The 27,858-nt window shown below is 43.4% G+C and overlaps 1 protein-coding gene across 24 annotated transcripts in view; it reads left to right on the top strand.

The window, feature by feature from the left end:
- Nucleotides 1–27,858, top strand: part of LOC113249186 (zinc finger protein 420-like) — a 237,286-nt gene that overhangs the window by 92,835 nt on the left and 116,593 nt on the right. For 2 of the 24 annotated variants that reach the window (XR_008960056.1, XR_008960055.1), the window contains exon 8: nt 987–3,830. The exons of 20 other annotated variants lie outside the window; for them this stretch is intronic. Coding sequence is in view for 1 of the 4 variants with exons in the window: in XM_057313985.1 (XP_057169968.1) it covers nt 987–3,406 (2,420 nt within the window). In the remaining 3 variants the exon portion in view is untranslated. Of the gene's footprint in view, nt 1–986; nt 12,850–27,858 lie in introns of those variants that run through there. 2 more of the 24 variants (XR_008960060.1, XM_057313985.1) reach the window with 2 other exon arrangements.

The following is a 27,858-nucleotide window of genomic DNA, read 5'->3' on the forward strand; positions in this document are numbered from 1 at the left end:
TTCTCAGCAGCTCCCTTCTCTTTGCTGCTCAGAAATGTTTGCGAAGATTTGAAGTAGTTTCTCATTATATATTTGTATGAATTATCCAGTGAAGTCTTCTGGCCCGCGAGTTTTCTTTGTTGGGCCTTTTTAAAAATTACTTTTCCATCTCCTGAGTAGTTGTTGATCAGTGGAGGTTTTTAAAAATATTTCTTCAGGATGGAGTCCTGCTTGTTATGTTTTTGGTATTTTTTGGTACCTGTTTCTTGGCATACAATTTTGTAATGTTGCTTCATATTTATTTTTATTTCTCTGGTATCAGTGATAATGTGTCTGCTTTCAAGGCTTCCGATTTTAGTCGGTCTTCCTTTTCATTCTTACTTGATTTCCTTATAGGTCTTTCAATTTTGATTTTTGTTTTTTTCTGAAAACCAAATCTGCCTATTGTTGATATTTCCCTATTTTTGCTAAATTCTATTTTGTTCATTTCTGTTTTATGTTTACATTTCCTTTCTTCTACTGGCCCGGATGGCTCGGTCAGTTACGTCTTTGACTTCTGCTCAGGTCATGATCTCAGAGTCGTGGGATTGAAGTCCGTATTGGCTCTCAGCTCTGATGAGAATGTGCTTGCCCTCTCCTTTAGGTATCCTCCCTCTCATGCTCTCCCTCTGTCTATCTGTCTGTCTCTCTCTCAAATAAGTGTTTAAACAAATTCCACCTTTTTCTGCTTGTGGGCTCATAATGGTTTTTCCTGATTATTTGAGGGAGAGGAGAGGATTTGTGTTATATCATGACAGTACTACAGAATCATCTGTTTAGCAATGTGGTCAGTATGTTGTGTGCAAGTTTATGTGTCCATGGAGAAATGAAGTCCTGATGATTCCTTCTCAGCTGTCTTGCTGACGCTCTTTGATTGATTTTATGGTTGTATATTAGACGTCATCAGTGTATTCGTCTGAAGGTAGCAGCATGGAATGACTTGAGTTTTCTGTTATTCAATCTTTCAGCGGTATCTTCACATGGCAGCCTGAGCTTCCAGCCAGAGCCGTGCAAAGAAGCTTCATTTCAAAATGTGTTAGTGGGTCATTATCAACATAGCGTCCTTGAGAAGTTACACTTAACAATAGACTGGGATCATGATTGTAATGGATATGTCCAAATTGAGAGTACTGCCCATAACAAGACTCTTACTGCCCAAGATGGTGAGGGATATGAAACATTTTGTAAACCCTTCCTTTTGAAGTCCGCTGTTTCCGCAATGCAGGGTGTGTGTGTAAGCAAAAGCTCCAATCAACTCTTCAAACGTACATATGCGTGGAAGGAGAATGTGGAAAATCTGGAAAATTACCTAGTCCATGCTGAAAATAATGATTTGAACAGTGTTGAAGAGAGGACTGGATTGGCCTTTCAGTCAAATATTTCTGAACTTCAGAGATTTCAAAATGAAGAAACAACTGCTACGTGGGGTCCACTTGAGAAGTCCTTCACCGAGAACTCAACCCTAGAAAATTATCAGAGCATTTTCAGTGGAGGCGGAGTTGCTCCAGGCAGTGAGTGTGAGAAAACGTTTGATCAAGGCTCAAATGTTAATAAAGATCTGAGGACTCATTTTCGAGAGAACCATTTCGAACATATTAAGTGTGTGGAATTCATCGATGCAAGATCCAACGATATAAATCACACTATGCATACAAGGGAGAATCTCTATAAAGGTAACGAATGTGAACGAGATTTTAACCAGTCCTCCAGCGTGAGCGATCATCAGAGAATTCATGTGGGAAAGAAACCATACGGATATGATAAGCCTGGGAACGTGTGTAGTGAGTCATCAAGAACACGTATACGTAAGACAATGTGTAGTGGAGAGAAACCTTACCAATGTATAGAATGTGGCAAGGCCTTTATCCAGAAATCACACCTTAGAAACCATCACAGAATTCATACCGGAGAGAAACCTTACAAATGTAAAGAATGTGGCAAGGCCTTTATCCAGAAATCACACCTTACTACCCATCACAGAATTCATAGTGGAGAGAAACCTTACAAATGTAAAGAATGTGGCAAGGCCTTTAAAGAGCTCTCAAAGCTTACTCAGCATATAAATACTCATACTCGAGAGAAAATGTATAAATGTAAAGAATGTGGCAAGGTCTTTTTCCACAAAAAAAACCTGACTACACATCACAGAATTCATACTGTAGAGACATATTACAAATGTAAAGAATGTGGCAAAATCTTTAAACAGCTCCCAAACCTTACTCAGCATATAAATACTCATACTCACGAGAAAATGTATAAATGTAAAGAAGGTGGCAAGGCCTTTTTCCACAAAACAAACATCACGACACATCACAGAATTCATACTGGAGAGAGACCTTACAAATGTAAAGAATGTGGCAAGGCCCTTAAGCATAAAGGAAACCTTAAAAGGCATGAGAGAATTCATACTGGAGAGAAACCTTACAAATGTAAAGAATGCGGTAAGGCCTTTTTTCACAAAGCAAACCTCACTACACATCACAGAATTCATACTGGAGAGAAACCTTACAAATGTAAAGAATGCGGCAAAGCCTTTCAGTACAAATCATCCATTAAAATCCATGAGAGAATTCATACTGGAGAGACACCTTATAAATGTAAAGAATGTGGCAAAACCTTTAAACAGCACTCAAACCTTAATCAGCATATAAACACTCATAGTCGAGAGAAAATATATAAATGTAAAGAATGTGGCAAGGCCTTTTCCCACAAAACATACCTCACTACACATCACAGAATTCATACTGGAGAGAAATCTTACCAATGTAAAGAATGTGGCAAAACCTTTCAGCACAAATCGTACCTTAACATCCATGAGAGAATTCACACTGGAGAGACACCTTACAGATGTAAAGAATGTGGCAAAACCTTTAACCAGCTCCCAAAACTTACTGAGCATGTAAATACTCATACTGGAGAGAAGATGTATAAATGTAATGAATGTGGCAAGGCCTTTTCCTACAAATCAAGCCTCACTACACATCACAGAATTCATACTGGAGAGAAAACTTACAAATGTATAGAATGCGGTAAGGCCTTTTTCTACAAAACAAACCTCATTAGGCATCACAGAATTCATACTGGAGAGACACCTTACAAATGTAAGGAATGTGGCAAATCCTTTAAACAGCCCTCAAACCTTACTCAGCATATAAATACTCATACTGGAGAGAAAATGTATAAATGTAAAGAATGTGGCAAGGCCTTTTCCTACAAATCAAGCCTCACTACACATCACAGAATTCATACTGGAGAGAAATCTTACAAATGTACAGAATGTGGCAAGACCTTTAAGCAGAAATCATGCCTTTCCGTACATTTCAGAATTCATAATGGGGCTAGTGTTAATAAATTTGAAGACTGTGAGAGAATTTGGAAGGACTGTTGAGCCCTAACTCCACATCAGCATCATAGAGTTCATACTGAGGAAAAATACTACGAATGAAAGAATGTGACAGACCTCTAGCTGGAAGTCATAACTTGCTGAATCTCATCATTAATCATACTGGAGCTAAACTGTAAGACATCAAGAAAGCGGCAAAGCCTCTTAGTGGAATTCAATCCTTTTTTTGTATGAAAAATGCAGTCTTGGTTCAAGATGTACAACGATAATGAGGAAAGACGTTGTCTTATTTTAGAAATCATCATCAGAGAGTTCAGAGAAGAAAAGTGACTTGAAGGATAGACTATGTAGAAAGATAGAAACGTATTTAATTGAACATCAAATGTCCGATATATGTCATAGAATTCACAGTAGAAAGCAGTACGTGAGTTACTCACTTCAGATATCACCTCAGAAGGCATAATACAAGGTTAGTCAGTTAGACAATGTGTATGCTATTCTGCTTCAACAGATGGAAGGGAGGGATATTTGCATGGGTGTAATTTCAGTGTGCATGCATTTCCATTGACCATATATGAGATTTGTGACTTTGGAATGTCACTGTGTTTCTACTCTCTCAACTCTTCAGAAAATTCAGTTATTCCTGGTGGTTTTGTGAAAGTACGTAGGTGATTGTTGGGTCAAGGATAAGAGATGCCCTTCTTGCTTAGGTGGGATCCGTGCATATCTCTCTTGCATGGAAGATGAAGGACAAAAGAACATACAGTATATGAAAGAAATCTAAATGGATATTCTATTTGTGCTTCTGACATTGAATAGGTCATCATGAAGTGGGTGGTGAGAACGTCATTCTTCATTTATTAGAAGTAAAACAATTTGTGACTATTACATGTTAAATGTGTTACTAATTGGTCTTTAGGGAAAAGAGATGGCTGTCCGGTCAACTGTGATTCATGTTCATAATAGTAATCGTGGGAAAGTATGAATTGATGTGGTGGAAATGAAGAAATCTTCATACATATCAGAGAACAGCTATGTTTTTCGTAAAATGAGATATGGTTGTACAGCCACTTTTTTAAAGAGTTGCCGGAGTTGTGAAAGTGTTTTAGTATGCAAAATGAAGCTGGTAAGAAGTTCAAATAGACTCCTAGATGATGTCTTCCTTAAGCCTCATGGTACTCAGAAAATGAAAAATGTAGTAGTAGATACAGAATGGGGAGGGAGAAAATAATCTAAGTATACCCTTTCAGAAAATCATCAATTCACAAAGATAGCCAATGAATAGGAAGGAGTCAAATAATTCTACACAGCCAGAAAACATAAGAATGACAGCAGTAACTTCATACTTGTGTTTTCCTTGCTTTACCTATAAAGGGACTAAGTTCTCCAAGCCAAAGATACAGATTGCCTGAATGGAAAGAAATACAAGACCCAACGTTATACACTCATCAAGAGACTCACGTCATTTAAAAAAAAGCTATTATTACTATTATTTCATTGAGAAAGAACAGAGAAAACGAGAGAGCCTGAGAGGGGCCAGGGTCAGAGGGAGAAGCAGACTCCCTGATGAGCTTGGAGCCCGATATTGGACTCCATCTGGGGACTCCTGGATCATGACCTGAGCCGAAGGCAGACACTTAATCGACTGAGACACCCAGGCGCCTTCACTTCAGCTATAAGAACACAATCAGACTGAAAGTGCAGGTGTGGAAAAAGATATTCTATGCGAAGGGAATCCAAAAGAAAGCAGGATAGCCATGCTTGCATCAGTCAACTTAAACTTTAACCAGAGAGAGTAGTAGAACACGGCAAAGGCCATTGTAAAATTAGGGGCTGACTTTCTGCAGCGTTTTTAATTATATGGTGTTTGGCAGAATGTCAAAAAGGATTTTCGCCCATTTTGGTTTTGGAAGTACAGGATGAGGAGGATGATGTCACTCGGTGGTACTTACCATGTTCAAAAGCAACACCTATTTCATAAATCTTGGTGGTGACAGTCCACTTACCTCAAAACAACTAGATACTTTCAGAACCACTTCTCTGTCTAGAATTTCTCGAGTTGGAAAAAACAGCAGTGGACAACAACTTGAGAGAGACCTATTGCTTTCAGATTCTGACGTGTGTGGAAAAACAGGTGCAGTGAAAATCTTGGCAATTGACTGTACCAAGTAGCCAGTAGTTTCTCAGGCATAACTCGTTCAGGCTCATAAATGTCCCCACAGTATTCGATTGTCTACCGTCTTGCTATGAAACATTGCATAGTGATGCAGTGGGGGAAGGTGAAGCCACAGGGATTAGCGGAGTGCACAGAGTGTGGGGTTTGGGGGAACAGCCACAGGGGAAGAGGACAGAACTTGTGTTAGTTTTCTAGGGCTCCTGGAACAAATTAGCACAACTGGGGGGGCTAAACGAGCCCCCACATTCTGGTTCTCACTTCTGGAAGTTCTTAGGTGGCTGAGGTCACGCTGTTGGCAGAGCCACACTTTATCTGTGCAATGGAGTCTTTCCTCTTTCTGACTTCTGGGCACTGTCAGCTCTCCTTGATCTTCCTCGGCTGGATCTCTATCTCTGGCTTCATCAGCACACAGTGTTGTGTGTGTGTCTAAATTCCCTCGTCTCAGTAGGACTGCAGTCATTGAATTCGGGTTTACCTGAATCCAGTATGACCTCATTTTAGCTTGACTACATCTGCAAAGATCTTATTGCCGAAGGAGGTTACAGTTACGGGTACTGAGGAAGAAGAGGTGAGCATGTTTATCTGAGGCTTTCTGTGTAACCCACAACAGGGCTGGAAGGCAGTAGGGAGTTAACTGTCACTGAGGGATTAAAGTGCACTACAGGTTTGAAGGTTGGGGGTGGGTGTATGCAGGGATATTAAGGCGATGAGGCATATATGTGTTGAGAGAATGAAAGGGTGGAGGAAAAATGGAGAGGAAGGGGATAATGGGTGATGAATTACTTGGCAAAAGGGAGATCAAAGGCACTGGTGGGTAAAAGGCAGACAAAGCTTATTGCCTAGGAATGGTGAAAGAACATAGGGTTGGGGGGGCGCTTGGGTGTCTCACTCATGAAGCATTTGCCTTCGGGTGATGTCGTATCCGGCGTCTGGGATCGAGCCCACATCAGGTACCTCGCTTCTTACTCTCCCATTCCCCTGCTTGTTTTCCCTCACTCGCTGGGTGTCTCTATCTCTGTCAAATAAATAAATAAAATCTTTGAAAAAAAAAAAAAGAACATCGGAGTGGAAGGGGGATAGTTGCTTGTGAATGGAGGCGTGGGGTGCCCAGTGGTCTGAGCAGAGATGAATGGTGGGGAAAATTTGATGCCTGGGGAACATAATGGACACAGGGTTTAATGTGGGTGGAGGGGATGTTCACAGCTGGGAGAGGGTGCGCATCAATAGGCTTAAGGGCCCATGGGAAAAAGGGAGCATAGGGTTGAGCATAATGGGTGTGGGGCCATGAGGAAACTAAGGTGTCCTGGTAAATGATGGCTGAGATACTGAGGGCAGTGGATATAAAAGACACAATAAATGGGCTGAAGTTATTAGAATGATGGGGTGGAGGGGAGATAAATGACCACGGATGAGGAGGAAAGAATGGAATATTCCAGGACAATGGATTTTGGACTAAGGGCTCTAGAATTAGGTGAAGAGGGGTTTACTGGTGTAAAAGTCTAAAATGCACAATATGAATGTGGAAGAGCATGAGGAAGCCTAGAGGGGTCATTGGAGGCAGAGTGCTAGGGTTCATGGATATCCACAGATTGTGGAGATTCAGGTCACCATGTGGCATAGAGGCAGAGGGCGAGGACGGGTACAGCTCTGGGTGATGGAGTTCCAGGAGGTCACTCATTCATTCATTCTCACTAATTCCCTGATTTGTATTTGATTCACAATTCACTGCTGTTTGTAATTTCAGTTCATGAGGCAATAACCAGACTTACATAAAATACTCGGTGAGCTTTTTGATGGAATACACAGGTAGAAGTGTGAGTCAACAATGAGAGTTGATGTTTTCTCTCTCTGGGGATACTGTTGACAATGTGTGACCATGGAGAGGATACGTATCAACAGGGAGAAGGTGATGGTTGCCCTCAACAGTCTCAGGAGTCCTTGAGGTAGATTCCCTGCTACAGGGTACACAGACGGCCCAATCCCTCATGAAACCTTGATTTTGACCTTGTTGGACCCTAAACAGAAAACTTAGCCAAGCATATAAAGAATAGAGTGTTCTTTATTAGCTCCTAAGTGTGTGAAAATTGGTTACGGTAGAGAGAGAAAACATCTACACATAGGCATAACTTGAACTGTAAAATAAAAATGAGACAATACAAACTTGGAAAATAGTTAAATAAAATAAAAATCCCCCTTAGTAGTCCCCAGCAGTGATCGCTTGATCCTTAGACCTAACAGCTGGTCAGTTTGAGGTGTACCCTCCTCCTCCTTCAATTTCAGAGTAGATGTGAAATTCCATTTGGAATTGTCTAACACATAGGCACTAAAATACTCTGGTGTTGCTTCAGTGTCCGTAAATATTGTCACATACTTCATTGAATTGTTTTCCTAAACCAATGCTATATGATGGCAGTGTTTTCCAATTAGTACAAATGGATTTACTGCATTCCCAAAACATTTCCCGTGGTAATTGTCAATAGGACACCCTTGCAGAAACGCCCCTTGTTGATGCACATACGTAGTTAAATGCATCTGTCTCTGGTTAGGACCCACATCATGAAATGTCGATGTTTGATTTGTACACAGCTGACTTAACTGTGTGGTTCTGGGACATGAGATTGTTGCACCGTCATGATTTTTTTTTTTTTTTAAGAATGTTTATTTGAGAGAGAGCAGGATTAGGTGGGAGGGTCAGAGATGGAGGGGGAAACAGACTTGCTGATGAGCTGGGAGCCAGAAGCGGGTCTCGAATCCAGAACCACAACATCCTGACCTGAGCCCAAGACAGAGGTCTACCAAGTGAGCCACCCCAGCACCCTGTGACTGCGTTCTTACAGTGAGGGGACCATTGTTGACCTAGCCTTGCAAATCAAACACCAAAACAAAACTAAGAAAGGTAGTATCCTACCAACTGTGTTTCCACTGTTAAAGCAATGACAGGGAGGCCGTTAGACAAAGCAATGACAGGGAGGCCATTAGACTCCCGTGACTCTACTGTCTGTGGTGTCTACAAGCAGCCCACATATTCAGTCAATGTGCTAGAATGGAGGAAAAGGAACTCAACCGATCCAGTCAACTAGGCCTTCCAGAAAGAGGCATCTGCTTCAGGTGCAGCCCATCAGATACTGGCCTTGCTTTCCTTCCGTAGTGTGTCTGTGAACACCTCACTGCAACCTCCCCCACGAGGAGCATTCCTAACCGTTTGAAGAAACAATTCGCTGGTCAAAGTAAGTCTTCAAAATTTGAAGGTACGTCCGTTCATCTGTTACCAGCACACAGGACCACGTTTCATCTTGAGCACTTTCTCCTGTGGCCTAAACATCGTCCCTACGGTGTAAGAGAGTGGAAGACTCAACGTTACAGGTTTCCCTGTCCCGCTCCTCCCACTTGTGCACATGCGCACAGCACACCACTGCGACTCTCTGACCAGCAAGCCCAGGCCTCACCGTTGGTGATGATCGCTCACTGCGCGTGGGCAGGAATGTATCCACCGAGTGCTGCCCATGCGCACGAAGGACTTGTGACACACACAGCCCTTTTCAGGGCCGCAGTCGGCCATCTTGTGCTCTTCCCTTCACCACCTCAGGTCTCCGGAGGACCGCCTCCAGTAGCGTCTCAACCAAACCCAGGCATCTGAGTTCCCAGTTTAGACAAGCTGGGGCCAGAGGCTGTGGACAGACTAGTCGTCCCACTGAGCGACATTTTTATCACACCCAGAGTTCTGGATGGCTTTTCCGGTTTCTGCCTTTCCTGTTACCCAAACTTTGCACGTGGGGAGGAGGAGAACGCAGGTGAGCCAGCCCTTCACGGTCCTGAGTCAGGCACCTGTGTTCATGCAGAGGACCCGAGAGCAGGTGGGGATCAGGGACTGGACATCCACCATCACGCTGTGGAATAGGAACTCACAAGGCGCCCATCAGTCCCACCTCTGCAGAGGACCTTCTGAGGTCCCCGGGTTCCTGTTCCAGACTTTGGGCCCTAATATTGTGGGCACAGAGCTCAGCTACTCCAGAATTCCCACTGGGAATAGTCCCTCTGGTAAAGGCGGCTTCCACAGCCTCAGACAGATTTGTCAGTTCAAATAATGTGGAAAATGACCTCAGACCACAGAACTGCCCTCCAGGGCTCCACTGCCAATTCCTGATCCTCCCTCCGCAGAACAGTCTAGAGAACAGAGTTCGTTTTCTGGGGGGCCCGAGTTGGCATTCCCACTATCCTGAGGTTCAGACTCGGATCAAAGAGAAGAAAATACTTAGAACTTCATTTTCAGTTTTGCCTTTCTAGTTAAAACAGTGCTTCCAAGAGAACACAGAGCACCCCACCTTCCATTCTTGGGATATGCCCTGATAGTCCACATGAAAATTCACCAAATACATACATGCAGATGATGGATGCATCAGATTTCCCTCAGAGTCTCTCACCCACTCTTCTCACTCCCAGTCTGTTCCCATAGGGATTCAGTTAACCGGGAAGGTGAGACTTAGGCTGGGCCATCAGGTAGAGCATGGATCTTTCCTGATGGAGCCTTATCCTCAGATGCAGGATATGTGTCTGCTGTTTCCTGTCCCTGAGCAGGGCTCCCTGAAGTAAGATGCCTCTACTCCAGTGAGTACAGGTTACAACTAGCTGTGCTTGTGGTCATGACTGTAGGTGTTTCAGTGGGTCTTAGCCTTGCACTGTGAATGGTCTTCTTCCCTCCTGAGTTTGCAGTAACGCAGGACGTAGTGTGGTACGTTTGAATCACTATTCCTGTTGTTACTTAGAGATTCTGCAGTGAATGTGAGGTGCACCAGGTTCTTGAAGGAGCAACAAATTTGTTAACCATGTTTGTGGAGCCGTCTTCACAACCCACACCCAAGTACATGTTTGGCCAATGTAATATCTGATACTGAAATACACATTCAAATGTATTTTGAACATCTCATTCCGTCAGGAGACAATGTTACACTGCTGGTTAGATTCTGACCTTATCTCCTGGGACCATATATGCAACAAAATTATATGGATAATCATATAGTAATATAATAGGACTCATCGTATGTCTATGGTTTATTATTCATTGCTGGCATAGCTTCTCTATCTTACAGTTTTAGCTACAATTGACTGGCTTGTCATTGTACATAACCCTCTGTGAGGCATGAATATATACACGGTTGACATGGAGAAAAACAATTCAGTTTTCTCATGAGATGAGAAGCGTTTGGAATTCCTCCAGGATACAGGGAAGAGCCTGAATGCACAGTGATTGTCACTCAAGAGTAAAGGGGCTGGCATTTGGGAAGCACGCATGAAGCCCGAGTTGTTCAGTTCCCTCTCACAGTCTAATGGAAAGAGAACAATTCCAGTGATTTTACAAAGGGTCTAAAAAGTCCCAAAGGTGCTCCCAAGGAGAAGAGTGCTTGGGGTCATAGCTGTGATCTCAGAGAGGATTTAGGGGAGATATTGTGTCCAGGAGAGGGTTGGCCCTTCGGCCTTCGCACCCACAGAGTAACAACCATAATGAGCCCTAAACACAAAAGTTCTGTGGCTCGTCTGAATTCTGTACAGAGTAAGTCTGTGTGTTCCTCACCACGCGTATCAGAATAGGATCCGAAGCCTATAATGTTTGTGAAGTATTAGTAGTTCTTCTTGTCTCGTACCTACGTAGGGACTGTGATATTTACCAGCTCAGGTAGAATCTGGCACAGGATGCTGGAGGGGCCGATGCAATGTGGGATAGGAGCTTCATGCTTCGCCCACCTGGAGTCCTAGGACTGTCGGTAATGGCCTAGAAGCCACTCATGGGGCCAAGGTTGCCAGTGGAAACACCTCTGGACTCTCAGTGAAGCTTGAAAAGTCTCTATCCAGACCATGGAGAAAATGTTTCAAGCCACCAGCCGCCTAGGTATCTGGGATTCCGCTTAGAAACTATGACCTACGGGTGGCCACATTGGAATGACCAAAATAAAGCTCTCAAACTCACGCAGGTTCCTTTGTGTAAAGGGAAAAAAAATGATGACATAATATTTAGAATCCTGCAAGTTTCCACTGAAAATCCGGACCATATTACTATTGTAAAAGTGGTGCAGGCTTAGTCCATTCCGCTGTGACTCTCTGGTATTTATTTGGATTTCTTTTGTCATTACCTAGATTGCCACTTCGTTTTACACATTTCACGATTTTATGCTGTATGAACTGCACCCCGGCGGCTCCTTGTAGACATGAAGGAGGTGCTGAGCAGGGTATGATGGTGCCCAGGGCGAGCTCGTGCCGGAGAGTTCGGCCGCAAGGCCTTCTAAGGAACAAATGCGTCATCTGTAGATATACGAAAGGAGGATGTGATTCATCAGTGACCCAGGCTAAAGGTGCTTGCTACATATGAAGCCGACTAAGTTGGCTGGAAGGGCATTGGCAGGACTTCAAAGGACTTTGACAAGGTGCTCTAGGTGTATTCTGTTACTGCAACTGCAAGGGTCTCATTGTTTTGTGAGGCTGATGATACAGCATCAGTAAGTGAGACTGGGGAACTCTATCCCAAAGAGCACGAATGACTCAGAATAACTCTGGACCATATAGGCTTGCCTGCCTGGTTGGCAAAGTATTGTTGGACACACATTTGCTCTCCTTTCTCCTGTGCGTATCCTTGCCCCTTTCTGAAATGCTAAATCCCCAACCCCTTCTTAAGTCACAGTGGCCTGTAGGCATCAGTTGCCTGTCTTTGAGCCTCATGTCTCTGAGGCTCCCGTAGGTAAGAAAGCACTTTCTTTTTCCCTTGTGAATCTGTCTTATGTCCACTTACGTATTAGAGTGGCCAAGGAATTGAGAATGGAGGAAGAAAAACGTGTTCCTCTTCTTCACATTCTGCTGTCAAAACCTGACCTCCGTGCTTCGGAGCCAAAATAGAACGTGAAGCCGGAGCTGGGGATCAAGAGGAACAACAGGTTAATTACTTCGCCAGCAAGAGAGGCTGCAGCAGGTCAGGGCCTTCAAAACTACAAGCCCCCCAGAGGCAGGGCTGGGGTATTTGTCGGGAAATCCCTACAGGATCTAGCCGGTTCCACCCGGAATTATGTCTGTGCAGCCAGCTGTGTCCATCACCTTTTCAGGGTGGGACCCGGTGCTGGAAAGGAAAGGCTAAGAAGGGGAGAGAGGAAGGTTGGAGAGGAGAGGGAAAAGGATCCCTAGTTTAATATCAAGGCTTGCTGATGCTTTAATGTGGCCATTTTGATTTTTGATCACTTTTATGTGTTTACGTGGTTTCAGTTCAGTCACCAGGACAGCTGTAGGAAGACTGCTTCATTTTTTGCAAAGAGAAACGACCCTGTATTTTCTAGAATGGGAAAGATAAAGAAAAAGGTTCACACCAGACTTCAGGGAGCTTGTTGAGGAATTAGAATGCTCATGTATTGCTGATGGGAGTGAACAACGTACATTCCCTTTGGAAAAGTCTGTGGCAGTTAGTTATGAAAAGTACACATTTACCTACTGACAGAGCATATGTTGTCACCCCAACATATGTCTCAATAGCATAAGGATCCTTTCACCTGGTATTTCAAAGAAAGAGCAGATAAGTACAGAAGCTGTGGCCCTGAGCATTTCTAGTACGACTGACTGGGAATGTCTTGGGGGGAGGGAAGAGCAGGACAGGTGTTATGTCAGATCAATCCAAACTTGGTACAGTTACCAGTAATGAAATCCCTTCTACAGGAAGAGGTCAAGGGTCAAAACATTCTGGGGGGCGTTGGAGGAGAATCCCCTTCTAAGTCAGTTATATTTACAGAAAAATGTCTTTGATCCCAAGGACCCACACCAATTTTTATAGGTTCATATTCTCTAAAAGAGCATTTGTAAATTCTAGAAACCCCCACTAGTCCATGCTGAAAATAATCACTGAAAGCATTTTATTTATTTATTTATTTATTTTTTATTTTCTCGCCATTTTATTAGGACAGTTTTCAAACGTACAGGAAAATCGCACCGAACACCTACTTTATACCATTTTAGCTCCTGGAATTTTTATCCTTCTGAGTTTTAGGCTGCAAAGTGTTAAGAGCCTGGCAGAAAGACTTCTTCTTCTCTGTTCTAAGCCATGAAAGACTCTGACATTTACTTCCTGTTCACATACAAGACCACAGTTTCTGATCTCCTTCTGCATGGATCCCTAAATCTGCTTTTTCCCCTCTCATTCAAACTTGAAATATTCTTAAAGCATTGATGCAGAGTCTCCCTTTTAAATCTTAAGTCTGAGATTGTTACCTTTATTTATTTTTTAATTTTTCATTTTATTTTATTTATTTATTTTTTAAAGATTTTATTTATTTATTCGACATAGAGACAGCCAGCGAGAGAGGGAACAGAAGCAGGGGGAGTGGGAGAGGAAGTAGCAGGCTCATAGTGGAGGAGCCTGATGTGGGGCTCGATCCCACAACGCCGGGATCACGCCCTGAGCCGAAGGCAGATGCCCAACCCCTGCGCCACCCAGGCGCCCCCTGAGATTTTTACCTTTAGAAAGATTTGATCTCTGGACTTTTGTTTGCAACCTGACCTTTTTTTTTTTTTTTTAAGTTTCTTTATTTTAGAGAGAGAAAGCATGAGCTGGAGGGGCAGAGGGAGAGCGAATCTCCAGCAGACTCCACACCTGGTGCAGAGCCCAACGCAGGGCTCAGCCCCACAACCCCAAGGTCATGACCTGAGCCAAACCAAGAGTCAGAGACCTAACCAACTGTGCCACCCAGTCGCCCCCTGACCTTTTTTCATCCAAGTGGTGTTTTGAACTCCACCTCAACTTCCCTGGGATGTGCGGATTCATATCCTAACATGTGGGACCTCCATTTATTTCTTAATGAAGTGTGAAAATTAGTACTGTTGAGTCTACGGAATAACAACTGCCAAGCAAAAGAAAGCTGTAATGCATGAAATGCTGGAGGCAAAAAAAAAAAAAAAAAAAAAAAAGAGGCCCATTAAAAAGAAACTATGCTTAGAGCTCCTGGCTGGCTCAGTTGGTAGAGCATGAGACTCTTGATCTCAGGGTCAGGGGTTTGAGCCCCACACTGGGCATAGACATTACTTTAGAAATAAATAAAAATTTTAAAAAAGAAGACATACTTTAACATCTACCTTAACATCTACCTATATTTAAAAATTTTAGGTTAAACACTGTGTGTTACTTAAAAATAATTTTTTAAAAAAAATTTATTTATTTGACAGAGAAAGAGAAAGCGCACAAGCAGGGGGAGAGGCAGAGGGAGAGGGAGAAGCAGACTCCCCGCTGAGCAGGGATCCCTACATGGGGCTCGATCCCAGGAGCCCGATATCATGACTTAAGCCGAAGGCAGACTCTTAACCGACTGAGCCACCCAGGCACCACTTAAAAAGAATTTTAAAAGAGGGGAAAAGATTGCAGAACCGGTCATTTTCAGTGTAAGTTGTATTAACTATTATCTTCAATTTTAACTATAGTTTTTAGATGGAAGATTCATATAGTACAGTAGCAAAGAGTGGGAGTTTGGAAATGAGGGTAAATGGGTCCAAACCAGCACTAATACTTTGTTGCTATGTCACCGTGGGAAATTCTTGAACCTCTCTGCGTGTAAGTTATCTCATCTGTAAAATGGGGATATGTTGGTTTGAGACCTTGGGAGCTTCCCCGGGGTGAAATTCAAAACTACCCCCCATACACAGAAAGGAAGGAAGGTGAGGCCACGAAGAGTCAGATGGTCCACCTGGATAGCTGGCAGGTGTAATAAACAAGGAAACTTATAGATGGCTGCAAGACGAGTAGATCTCCATACCTGACTGCCAGAACCTTAAAAAGTTTTTATGGAGACCTGAACAGGGTTCAGTCCTGTGTATTTCCAGATGGTCTCGGTAACACCTTACTCTTTCAAGGCTGTGCCCTTGGAACGGCTCCCACTGTGAAAATGCTTGCACATATCAAGGACAAAGGAGGTGGCAAGGAGTCTCCAGTTGCTCGGGGGACCAGCTCTTGGGTCAGATAGCAGTCATGTCCTCTCCGTAACCTCCCCCAACAGGATAATCATAATGACCACTTCCCACTGTCAGGAGGATCAAATGAGATAATGTTTATAATGCACTTAGCACAGAGCCTGGCACACTTTAAGTGCCTAAATAGTGCTGAATGATTGTCACAAAAGGACATAAGCGGATGGTGCCCGACAACGTGGGAGAAGGTTATTCCGGGCTCACCAGTCAGTTCTTGCTTGTGTATATTGCTTTGTAAATTGCAGATGATGGTGGTGTATACGCCACGTTCCTCCCCATGGGAATGTATGGCGGAATGGCTTTTGAACCCTTGCAAACCACCTGGTATTTTCTCCTTTGAAAAGGATTCCAAGCAATTGCTCCCAACCATCCATCCACCTTAGACAGCATTTTCCCACTAGCAGTGATTTGGTTTTGTTTTTTCTTCTTTTTACTCGGTTGGAAAATGGATAGTGACATTTCAGTGTGGTTAGATGTATAAAAATATTGCTTTCAACCAACTGTAATTAATTGAGGGAGACACAAAGACAAGGAGACTTTTGAAAAAGCGTGGAGCTTTTGTTGTGGAGCAGTTGTCTGTGGTCATAGCCGTTTCACGATAGGTTTGCACGTCCCCTAAAGGATCGTCAAGATTTTGGACAGGGGAAATGCAGGGTGTGTGTGGGGTGGTGGGGTAGGGGAGGCGGGGTGGGGGGGGGGCGGCAGCACAGCGGGGAGGAAAGGCCCCTAGAGGTAAAAGCATTGGCAAAGCACAGAGGTAGAAATAAATGTGCTGAGAGAGGGGGATTGGACTGAAGCGGAATGCTCCACCACCAGGAGAGGTGACAATTATTTAAAAGTCCAGGGGTGTGTGCTGACTAGCAAGCAGATCAGTCCACTGGCCAGTGTTTCAGGTATAAACAGTGTGGAGGAGGAAGTAAGACGGATTGCCAGCGTTCCACATACTCAATTCTTGGCAAAGGTTTTGTGTTCCTTTCATCTGTCTGGAAAGCTATGCTAATTTCATTATCTCAATTTTTTTTTTTTTTAAGATTTTATTTATTTATTCGACAGAGATAGAGACAGCCAGCGAGAGAGGGAACACAAGCAGGGGAGTGGGAGAGGAAGAAGCAGGCTCCTAGCAGAGGAGCCTGATGTGGGGCTTGATCCCAGATCGCCGGGATCACGCCCTGAGCCGAAGGCAGACGCTTAACCGCTGTGCCACCCAGGCGCCCCCATTATCTCAATTTTATTTTGTTCTGGCATTATTTCTTTTTTGAATGTACAGAATAGTATGTGCACTTTATTAAAAATTGAAATTCACCTGAAATATAAAAAGTGAAAAATGACCATAATCTGCTTCCCCCGCCCCTCCCCCATGTATTCATTCAGTAAAGAGGTATCGAGAGCTTTGTAAGTGCCAGGAAGTGTTCTAGGGGCTGCGGGTACAGTGTTGAGCAAGGCAGACAAGATTCCTGCCCACGGGGAGCTTCTATTCAGGGAAGTGAAGGCGTCAGATAATACGTAGGCAAACAAATAATGTAGCTCAAATGCTAAGTGTTACATGGGAATTAGTAGGGGTGGGGTAGTTCCCATCTGGTGGTCCAGAAATGCGTCTCTAAGAAGGTGACATTTTGCCAGTAAATGTCAGGGATCAAACGCAAAGGTCCTTGCTGTGTTAGAGGAAGAGACAGAAGGCCAAGGTGGCTGGCACCCAGAGAGTCAGGGAAGAGAATGGAGATAAATTAGAGAGGAGCCAGACTGGGTAGGGACTTGTAGGTGTGGGTACAAAAAAAAAAAAAAAAAAAAAAAGTAAAGATTTTATTTCTCTTACAGAAGAAGCTACTGCCGAGTGTTAAGCAGGAGACTAACATGAGCTGGGTTTTGTTTTTAAAAGGTCATATAGGCTCCTGGATGGAGAATGAGACTTCAGTGGGCAAGTGACGATCAATGTAATTAACCTTTGCCGTGGGCCTGTTCTTTCTGAATCAATCCCACTGATAAGTGGTAGGAATTTCTGTGAGTGCGAAACGTGTGACAAGGGGCAGGGGCAGCTTGGGCTGTCTTGTGGGAGAGCAAGGTCCGGGTTCAGATTGCGGAAACGTGACCGTCTCTGCTCTATGCTGGATGGAGAGCGGATTGTGTAACTTACCGTAGGAACTATTATAGCAGGAACGCGAAGATTATGCACATGATTGTATCTCGTATGCACTTAGTACAAACCCAATTATTTATGTTTCTCTGTGTTCATACTGTTGTTTCCTTGTTTTAAATTTATTTGAGAGAGAGAAAGAGAGACAGCACAAGCAGGGTGGAGGCCAGAGGGAGAGGGAGAAGCAGGCTGCCCGCACAGCAGGGAGCCCCATGATCCCAGCCTGAGCCGAAGGCAGATGCTCAACTGACTGAGCCACCCAGGTGCCCCTGTTGTTCCATTTTTGCAAGCATTTCCTTCTTATGTGTTAATTGAAGGAAAAAACTATTTGTGCCTCTTCTTGCTCTCTGATTAGTTATTAAAGACTTATTAATAATAATAGTAGTTAATGAGTTCTAGCTGTGAATTTGAGCTTATTAAATTCTCATAACAACCCTATTAAGTCAGCTGAATTCTCACTCCCCTTTTACGGAGCGGGACATCGGGGCTTTGGGAGGTTGAGAAACTTCCTGAAGGTCCCGAACCTGAAGGTCCCGAAGCTGGTATGTGGCAGAGCTGGAGAGCCTGGATTCTGGCCCTCTGTGACCGTAAATGTTCCTCGCCCATGTCTGTATGCCTAGCATAAATGCTGCAGAGAATAGAGATGAGATATGACACAGCCTCTACCCTTAAGAAGCTTCCAGATTTGGGGAGTGTGGAGACACAGAAGTAAAGAACATTATCGTAATGTGTAATACCAGTTAACAAGAAACAAACATGAAATGAAGGGACCATGGGGAAATGAGAGAAAGGAGAGCTCTGTTCTTCCTGGGGGACCCCAGTGTGACAGCAAAGAGGAGTGTTTGCACTGGGCCTGAAGGCTAAGCAGGGTTTCCATAGGTTGCTAGTGGAGAGAAGTACATTTCGGTGGGCTGCCCAGCCCCATGCAGGGAGGTGGGGATCCCTAAGGCCAGGGTCCATGCACTAGGTTATTTTTTTTTTTAAAGATTTTATTTATTTATTTGACAGAGATAGAGACAGCCAGCGAGAGAGGAAACACAAGCAGGGGGAGTGGGAGAGGAAGAAGCAGGCTCATAGAGGAGGAGCCCGATATGGGGCTCGATCCCAGAACGCCGGGATCACGCCCTGAGCCGAAGGCAGACGCTTAACCGCTGTGCCACCCAGGCACCCCTGCACTAGGTTTTTGGGTTTTTTTTTTTCTTCCTGTCTCTTTCCCGTTGGCTTTAGGGTCCTGGGACTCAGGGTCTGTCTGGCTCATGGGTGTGAATCATCCGTTATCTGGATGAGCCTGTGGGTTGGAGACCGGCACAGGCAGACGCTAATAGCATAGCCGCTCAGACCAGCACTCACAAAGCTCCCCCAAGGATGCTGCCCGTGCTTCAGAGGCACAGAGAGGAAAAGACCCAGACCGCATCCTTAAGGAGTTTCAGGCTGTCTGTGTTCCAGGCCTCCCTCTGCTGCCTCCTCACCTCGTGATCTTGGGCCAGTCCCCTCCTCCCCTAGACCTCAATTTCCTCCCCTGAAAAATGGAAATGTACTGAATGCTGCTGAACTGTACACGGCTAAGATGGCTTATTTTACGTTATGTGTATTTTGAGGGATGGTTCTGGGGTCTGGGAGAGAAAGAGGTTCTTGAAGTAGCCTGAAAAGATGAACAGTGTTTCATTACTGATTGCGAGGAACAGCATTCCAGGCAGAGGGAACAGCATATGTGAAGACACAGACATGAAGCAGCACGTGTGACCAGGGAACTGTAAATGTATGAGCAAATGCTTGCTAGGCTCTGAATGCATGAGGGAGACAAAATCAGAGCAGAAGGTGAGTGCACTTTGCAGCCCAGGGTAAGTCCACGGAAGGCTGGATGTTGAAGGCTCAGCTCCCCATTTGAGACAAAACTTTCCTACAGGTTCCAAGTGGGGCAACTAAGGACCAGACTCGTTTGTTTGAATCAACCAGAGTCAGACTTATTAATAATTTTTTTTTTTTCTTAAAATGCCTCTACACAAAGGGATGGTTAAAGGAGAAAAAAACAATTATTCTAAGGGAAGTAGAAGGGAATGATTATAAAAATGAACATGCACAGACTTCTGACGTGCCTGCCCTGTGCTCGTGTTTATATACATGCTCTAATTCACTCCTTATAAAACACCCTATGATGGGAGGTACATGGAGATATTTATTGCATTTTACAGATGAGGAAGTTGGGACTCAGGGAGATTAAGCCACTTGCCTAAGGTCACTCTGCCCTCAAACCCAAGCCTGGGTGCCTTAGTCCTGCTGCCTTCCCGATCTCCTGGTAGTGGCTGGGGCTCCCATTCATTCAGCCGGTAAGGTCAGTTAGTGTTTTTAGTACATCTTCATGTTTCTTAGTACTGATTCTGAAAGACTTCTTGGGCAACAGAGGGGCTGATCAGTGCCGTGTTTGAGAGCAGATGCTCTGCCTACATTTGATTCCTGGCTTTATCCCTCCTAAGCTGTGTGACCCTGGACTGCTTACTTAACCTCTCTGAAGTTCAGTCTCCTCTATAAAATGGAGTTACTCACAGGACCCGCGTCATATCGTAATGGAGAAGATCCCAGGAGAAACTATGTGAAGGCCTTTGGCACAGAGCCTGGTGGTCTTGGGAAATGAGGGGACAGTGTTGATAGAACAGGACATAAAGTGGGCCTGAACTGGGTACATTTAGACAACTGGAGAGAAAGAGAGAATGAGGATGTCAAAGTGGTTGGACCACCCTCAGGAAGGAATGCAGGTGATAAAGCGGATGGTGACTGCTGGAGTCATGCATGAACTTGGCAGCCCCGGGAGGAGTACTGAGGTGTGAGGTGGGTTGAACAGGGTCGCTACACTCGGCCAGAGGAAACGTGACAGGTGTCCAGAGCAGGACAAGATTTAGAAGTATTGAAAGTAGCATTTTAGGAAGACTTGTCTGGTGGTGGTTGCACCCTGAATGGAAGGACAGGGAAGCTGGAGGGTTCTGGAATCTTCTGGTCATGAGGTCGTCGAGGCTAGGGTCCAAAGCAGTGGCAGTGGGTGGGGAGGAAGGGGTAAATCAGATATCCTGAAGGGAGAAGACCTTAGTAGTTGATTACAGATAGGAAAGAAGGAGGGTTTTCTAAGAGCCGCAGTGTGGTAGGCAGGGAATAACAGTACGGTTTAGTCAGGGGTCTTAGGAATTAAATACATTGGGATCTCTGCTGCCCACTCTCACTTTCAACAGAGTATAAAGAGGTGCAGGGAGGGAGCCTGGGTAGCTCAGTGGGCCAAGCACCTGCCTTCGGCTCAGGTCATGATCCTGGGGTCCCAGGATCAAGCCCCGCATCAGGCTCCCTGCTCAGCAGGGAGTCTGCCTCCCCCTCTTCCCCTACCCCTCACCCCACTTGTTCTCTCTCTCTCAAATAAATAAATAAATAAATAAATAAATAAATAAATAAAATCTTTTAAAAAAAAAGATCTTGATTTCGTCTCAGGTCACAAACTCAGGTTTGTGAGATGGAGCCGGGCCTCAGGCTCCTCGCTGAGCATGAAGCCTGCTTGAGATTCTCTCTCTCTCTCTCCCCCTCTTCCCACCCTCCCCCGGCTCTCCTGCCTCTCTCAAAGAAACCCCAAAACCACCACCACAACAAAACCCCAAGAAGCAAAGAAACCCAAATGGTAATAAGAATGTCTAGATTCCATAATATCCAAATTGGGAAATGACCACAATTCTGTGCATTTGAAATTCCCAGACAGGTAAGCCATTCAATCACCTATTTGCCCATCCATCCATTCATTCCCTCATCCATTCAATGACATATTTATTGCTGGCCTCTTATATGCCAGTTATTGTGCTAAGGTCTTGAGAATACAGTAGCGTTTTGAGTAAGAGGTTTACAGTCCCTCCCTTCAAAGTGATTTAAGGTCTACTAGTAAAAATAGAACTACCATATGATCCAGCAATCCCACTTCTGGGTATATATTTGAAGGAAATGAAAACAAGATATTGAAGAGCTATCAGCACTCCCGTGTTCACTGCAGCATTATTCACAACAGCCAAGATATGGAAACAAGCTAAATGTCCACCGACGGATGAATGGATAGAGAAGGTGTGGTGTATGCAATGCAGTATTGTTCAACCAGGAGAAAGAAGGAAGTCCTGCTATTTTACATTTGTGACAACGGATGGTCCTTGGGACATTATGCTAAGTAAATAAATCAGACATCGATAGACAGATACTGCATGATATCACTTATATGTGGAATCGAAAAAAAAGAAAAAGCCAAGCTCATGGGAATGCAGCAGAGAAGTGGTTGCCAGGGGCGGGGGGATGAGGGAAAGAGAGAAAGAGAGGTTGGTAAAAAGGGTATAAGCATCAGTTGTAAGATGAATAAGGTCTGAGGACCTAATGCAAAACCTGGTGACTACAGTTGATAACACTGTAGCATATAATTGAAATTTGCTAAGAATGTGGAACTTAAGTCTTTTCTCACACGCGCACACACCAGATCAATAGGTAGGGTGATGGGTGTGTTAATCACTAGGTGATAGGAGTTCTTTCATAGTGTGTCCCCATAACGAACCACGATGATGTCCACTTTGAAGATCTTACGATATCGTCGATTAGACCTCAACCAAGCTAAGGAAAGGGGGTCTACAGGGAGCAGTCCCTGTTTCCAGTGGTGCCGAACCAAAGGGCCAAGACATGATGCTGTCCGTCTTAGTCCTTTGGAAACAGGATTCAGGTCAGTTTGCTGACCCATTGCGCTCTTAGCGAAATGTTGTCCAGAGATGAATTCGGTTGTTTTGCTCTATGCTTATTTTTGAAGGCCCTTGAGAAGATGAGTCCTAATAGGGTCAAACCGCGTTTTATGGGTAAATCCAAGTGCAGTGATGTGATCCTGTCTTCTTGTGAGAACAAGGATCGCAGAAACCCTGGGTGTCATAGTCGCGCCTAAGGGCTGAACGCCCGACATCTATCACACTGGCCAGCACTTAGAAGTCTCTCATTCAATCAATAGTTGCCAAATTAGATGGCTGTTAACCCTCAAAAGACTGAGGTGCAAAGGATTTAATCATATTCTGCAAATCTTTGAAATTATCGAACTAAAGAATAAGGCTAGCTGGGGTCTCGGTCGGAATCACCTGCCCATCTCCTGGTTTAGACAGTTTGCTGCCGATGCTGCAGTTAGATGAGCACCCTTGCTTTTCTGCTTCCAGGGAAAGAGGCAAGATCTTCAGATCAGATACAGAGTAAGAGGAATAGGCACTGGGTACTGGTTCCTGGGAGGTGGTGCTGTACTCACGATGTCATGATGGGTGTAGGCTTGGCTGGATGCTTTAGGCATGAGTCACAGCACCTTGACTATAAGATGTCACAGGGGCGGGGCACACCGTTCAGAGTCACCCACATCTCTTCAGCAGCAGAAACAAAACCCAGCATGGCCACATTAAATATACTGAGCCATTAAAAGGCCTTTTAATTTCACGCAGAGAACAGGGTCATCTTAGACGCCGCTGGTGGAACTGTTTTGAGCGTTGCAGGCTTTTTGGAAAGCAACTGGATAACATCTATTAAAATTTAAAATGCTCATATGCTTTGACCTAGCAGTCCCGACTCCTGGGACTCTGTCCAACAGAAATAAAACACCAGCATACAAAAACATATGTGCAAAAAATAAAAAAAAAAAATGGACACAAAATGAAGGCCCATCAGTAGAACGATAGTTGAAGAAATTACTGTTCATCCATTGCGCAATGTTCTTTTTTTTTTTTAATGATTTTTTGTTATGTTAGTCACCATACAGTACATCCCCGGTTTCTGATGTAAAGTTCGATGCTTCATTAGTTGCGTATAACACCCAGTGCACCACGCAATACGTGCCCTCCTTACTACCCATCACCGGTCTATCCCAGTCCCCCACCCCCCTCCCCTCTGAGGCCCTCAGTTTGTTTCTCATAGTCCATAGTCTCTCATGTTTCATTCCCCCTTCTGATTACCCCCCTTTCTTTATCCCTTTCTTCCCCTACCAATCATCCTAGTTCTTATGTTCCATAGATGAGAGAAACAATATGATTGTTGTCTTTCTCTGCTTGACTTATTTCACTTAGCATTATCTCCTCCAGTGCCGTCCATGTTGCAGCAAATGTTGAGAACTCGTTCTTTCTGATAGCTGAGTAATATTCCATTGTATATATGGACCACAGCTTCTTAATCCAGTCATCTGTTGAAGGGCATCTCGGCTCCTTCCACGATTTAGCTATTGTGGACAATGCTGCTATGAACATTGGGGTGCATATGGCCCTTCTCTTCACTACGTCTGTATCTTTGGGGTAAACACCCAGTAGTGCAATGGCTGGATCATAGGGTAGCTCAATTTTTAACTTTTTAAGGGACCTCCACACTGTTTTCCAGAGTGGCTGTACCAACTTGCATTCCCACCAACAATGTAGGAGGGATCCCCTTTCTCCACATCCTCTCCAACAATTGTTGTTTCTTGCCTTGTCTATTTTGGCTATTCTAACTTGCGTAAGGTGGTATCTCAGTGTGGTTTTGATTTGAATTTCCCTGATGGCTAATGATTTTGAACATTTTTTCATGTGTCTGTTGGCCATTTGTATGTCTTCATTGGAAAAGTGTTCATATCTTCTGCCCATTTTTTGATTTGTTTATTTGTTTCTTGTGTATTGAGTTTGAGAAGTTCTTTGTAGATCTTGGATACCAGTCCTTTATTTGTAGTGTCCCTTGCAAACATCTTCTCCCATTCCGTGGGCTGCCTCTTAGTTTTTTTGACTGTTTCCTTGGCTGTGCAGAAGCTTTTTATCTTGATGAAGTCCCATAAATTCATTTTATCTTTAGCTTCTCTTGCCTTTGGAGATGTGTCATGAAAAAGGTTGCTTTGGCCGATGTCGTAGAGGTTGCTGCCTATGTTCTCCTTTAGGATTTTGATGGATTCCTGTCTCACATCGAGGTCTTTCATCCATTTGGAGTTTATTTTTATGAATGGTGTGAGAGAGTGGTCAAGTTTCATTCTTTTGCATGTAGCTGCCCAATTTTCCCAGCACCATTTATTGAAGAAACTGTCTTTTCTCCACCAGATGTTTTTTCCTGCTTTATCAAAGATTAGTTGCCCAAAGAGCCGAGGGTCCATTTCTGGGTTCTCTATTCTGTTCCATTGGTCTATGTGTCTGTTTTTGTGCCAGTACCATGCTGTCTTCGTGATCACAGCTTTGTAGTACAGCTCGAAATCCGGCATTGTGATGCCCCCAGCTTTGTTTTTCCTTTTCAGCAGTTCCTTGGAGATTCAGGGCCTTTTCTGTTTCCATACAAATTTAAGGACTATTTGTTCCAGTTCTTTGAAAAATGTCCTCGGTATTTTGATCGGGATAGCATTGAAAGTGTAGATTGCTCTGGGTAGCATGGACATTTTACTATGTTAATTCTTCCGATCCATGAGCATGCAATATTTTTCTATCTTTTTATGTCTTCCGCAATGTCTTTCAAGAGTGATTTATAGTTTCTAGAATATAGGTCCTTTACGTCTCTGGTTAAGTTAATTCCAAGGTAATGTATGGTTTTTGGTGCTATTGTAAATGGGATGGATTCCTTGATTTCTCTTTCTTCATTCTCGTTATTCGTGTATAGAAATGCAACTGATTTCTGAGCATTGATTTTGTATCCCGCCACATTACTGAATTGCTCTATAACTTCTAATAGTTCGGAGTGGATTCTTTTGGGTTTTCCATATAGAGTATCATGTCATCTGTGAAGAGAGACATTTTGACATCTTCTTTGCTGATTTGGATACCTTTGATCCCTTTTTGTCGTCTGATTGCTGTTGCAAGGACTTCTAGTACTATGCTGAATAATAGTGGCGAAAGTGAGCATCCTTGTCGTGTTCCTGATCTTAAGGGAAAGGCTTCCAGCTTTTCCCCATTCAGAATAATATTTGCAGTAGGCTTTTCATAGATGGCTTTTATGAGATTGAGAAATGTACCCTCTATTCCTACACTCTGAAGGGTTTTAATAAGGAAAGGATGCTGTATTTTGTCAAATGCTTTTTCTGCAACAATTGAGAGGATCATATGGTTCCTGAGTCTTTTCTTGTTGATATGATGTATCCCGCTGATTGATTTGCGAATGTTGAACCACGCTTGCATCCCAGGTATGAATCCCACTTGGTCATGATGGATAATCCTTTTAATGTACTGTTGGATTCTATTAGCAAGGATCTTGTTGAGGATTTTGGCATCCATATTCATTAGGGAAATCGGTCTGTAATTCTCCTTTTTGAGGGGGTCTTTGCCTGGTTTGGGGATCAAGGTAATATTGGCCTCATAGAATGAGTTTGGTAGCTTTCCTTCTGTTTCTATTTTTTTGCAATAGCTTTAGGAGAATAGATATTATTTCTTCTTTGAATGTTTGGTAGAATTCCCCAGGAAAACCGTCCGGGCCTGGAGTTTTGTTATTTGGAAGGTTGTTTATCACTGACTCAATCTCTTCATAATTAATTGGCCTGTTTAAGAACTGAAACCATTTTAAATGTAAGTTTGGATCAGTCATGCACAGGAACACCTCTGAAAGTGAGACATCAATAAAGGAAGACAAGAATTCTAAATGGGATTGATTTGAGAAGTCCTTGTCAGAAGGTTCATTATTCTTCAACCAACACATCATGTATCCTTTTCCAATGTCTCTGATTTTGATAAACATGGGAAGTTCTTTATGGAATCATCACTGGTCAATAGTTATGCAGAATACATAATGTGGAGCATTTTTTTTAATGTGTTGCACTGGGAGTCCCCTCTAAGGGCCCTTCTAGCTTCCAGAATTACTGAGGCGTTTATAATGGAGACAGATGTATTAATGAAAGAGTGTCTGAAAAGCATGAATCAAGGGTCCAAGTGTAATAAGCCTCAGGGTACTCAGTTTCCAGAGAACTAGTGTATCGTAGTAACTTAGTAATGCATGGCGGACTGTCTTCGATGCAAGCTCGAGTCTTAGCATGCACACTGTCATGGTATCCTCACTGGGGAGAAGACGTCTAAATGCAGTAACCCTGGCAAACATCTGGACTCGTCTTCACAACTTGATCAACAGCAGAGATTTCATATTGGAAAGAAATCTTACGATGGAAACAATGTGGCAAAGCCTTTGATTATCACTCAAAACTTATCAACATAAGATAGTACATCTTGGTGAGAAGGCTGAGGAATGTAAAAACAGAAAAAAATGCGGCAAGGCCTTTAGCAGAACTAGAACGTTCTAAACATGACAGAGTGCAGCGTGACAGAAACCCTACAAGTGTCGAAAATGTGGCAAAGCCATTATTTCATACTCAGAACTCTTCAACATGAGATAATACACCTGTGGAGATGCTGTACACATGTCAAGAAGGTTGGCCATGTCTTCCCATGAACACATTCTTCCTCAGCTTCAGTGAAAGCCTACTGGATAGAAATGCCTGAAATGTGATGATTGATGACAATCCTATATTTTTAACATATACTTCAAAAAAATGTCTTCGTGAAGGATAAAAATATTACAGATATGAGCAGTTGCAAACTGTGTAATGGAATGCAAGTTCTATAATATCAGCCATTCACAGCAGGAAGCAGTAAGCCCATCTCATTTTGCAGACATGATCTCAATTAGGGTATTTATTACGGAGAAAAATCCAAGGTTCAAACACTTAAATCAGTTACATTTTAGCTTTGGACGATGCAGACGTTAGGAGTGTCAACTCTTCCACAATTGACAATCTGGTTTTCACTTTTGGGTCCCTAAAAGTAAAACCATACCTACTTTCCATGGAAGTAGCCTGTTGTTGAGAGGAAGCCTTACCTAAAACATAAACAGTTAATATCCCACTCTTAGTATGTTGTCTGTATTTGTATAAGTGTTTTTATAATAATGTAAGCTTCAGAAGAGTCAGTATTAAGGAAATCATAGTGAACAGAAAATATTTTTACAGTACTGCATAGTATGTATCCACAAAAAAAAAAAAAAAAAAGTATGTATAAGTGGACCCAGGCCGTTCAACCCCATGTTCTTCATTTGTCAGCTGCATTTGTTAATATGCCTAAAGGATCGAGGGAGGATGGATGTCTGGGAAGGGATAATAGTGTCTCTGTTTTTCTTTTGACCCTATTTGAGAAATTTTACTCTTAGGGAAGATACTATTCGACTCTTAAATGATGTCATGCTGTGCCTTTATTACTTGAATGCCTG

This window comes from Ursus arctos, unplaced genomic scaffold, assembly GCF_023065955.2.
Source record: "Ursus arctos isolate Adak ecotype North America unplaced genomic scaffold, UrsArc2.0 scaffold_19, whole genome shotgun sequence".
Lineage (NCBI taxonomy): Eukaryota > Metazoa > Chordata > Mammalia > Carnivora > Ursidae > Ursus > Ursus arctos.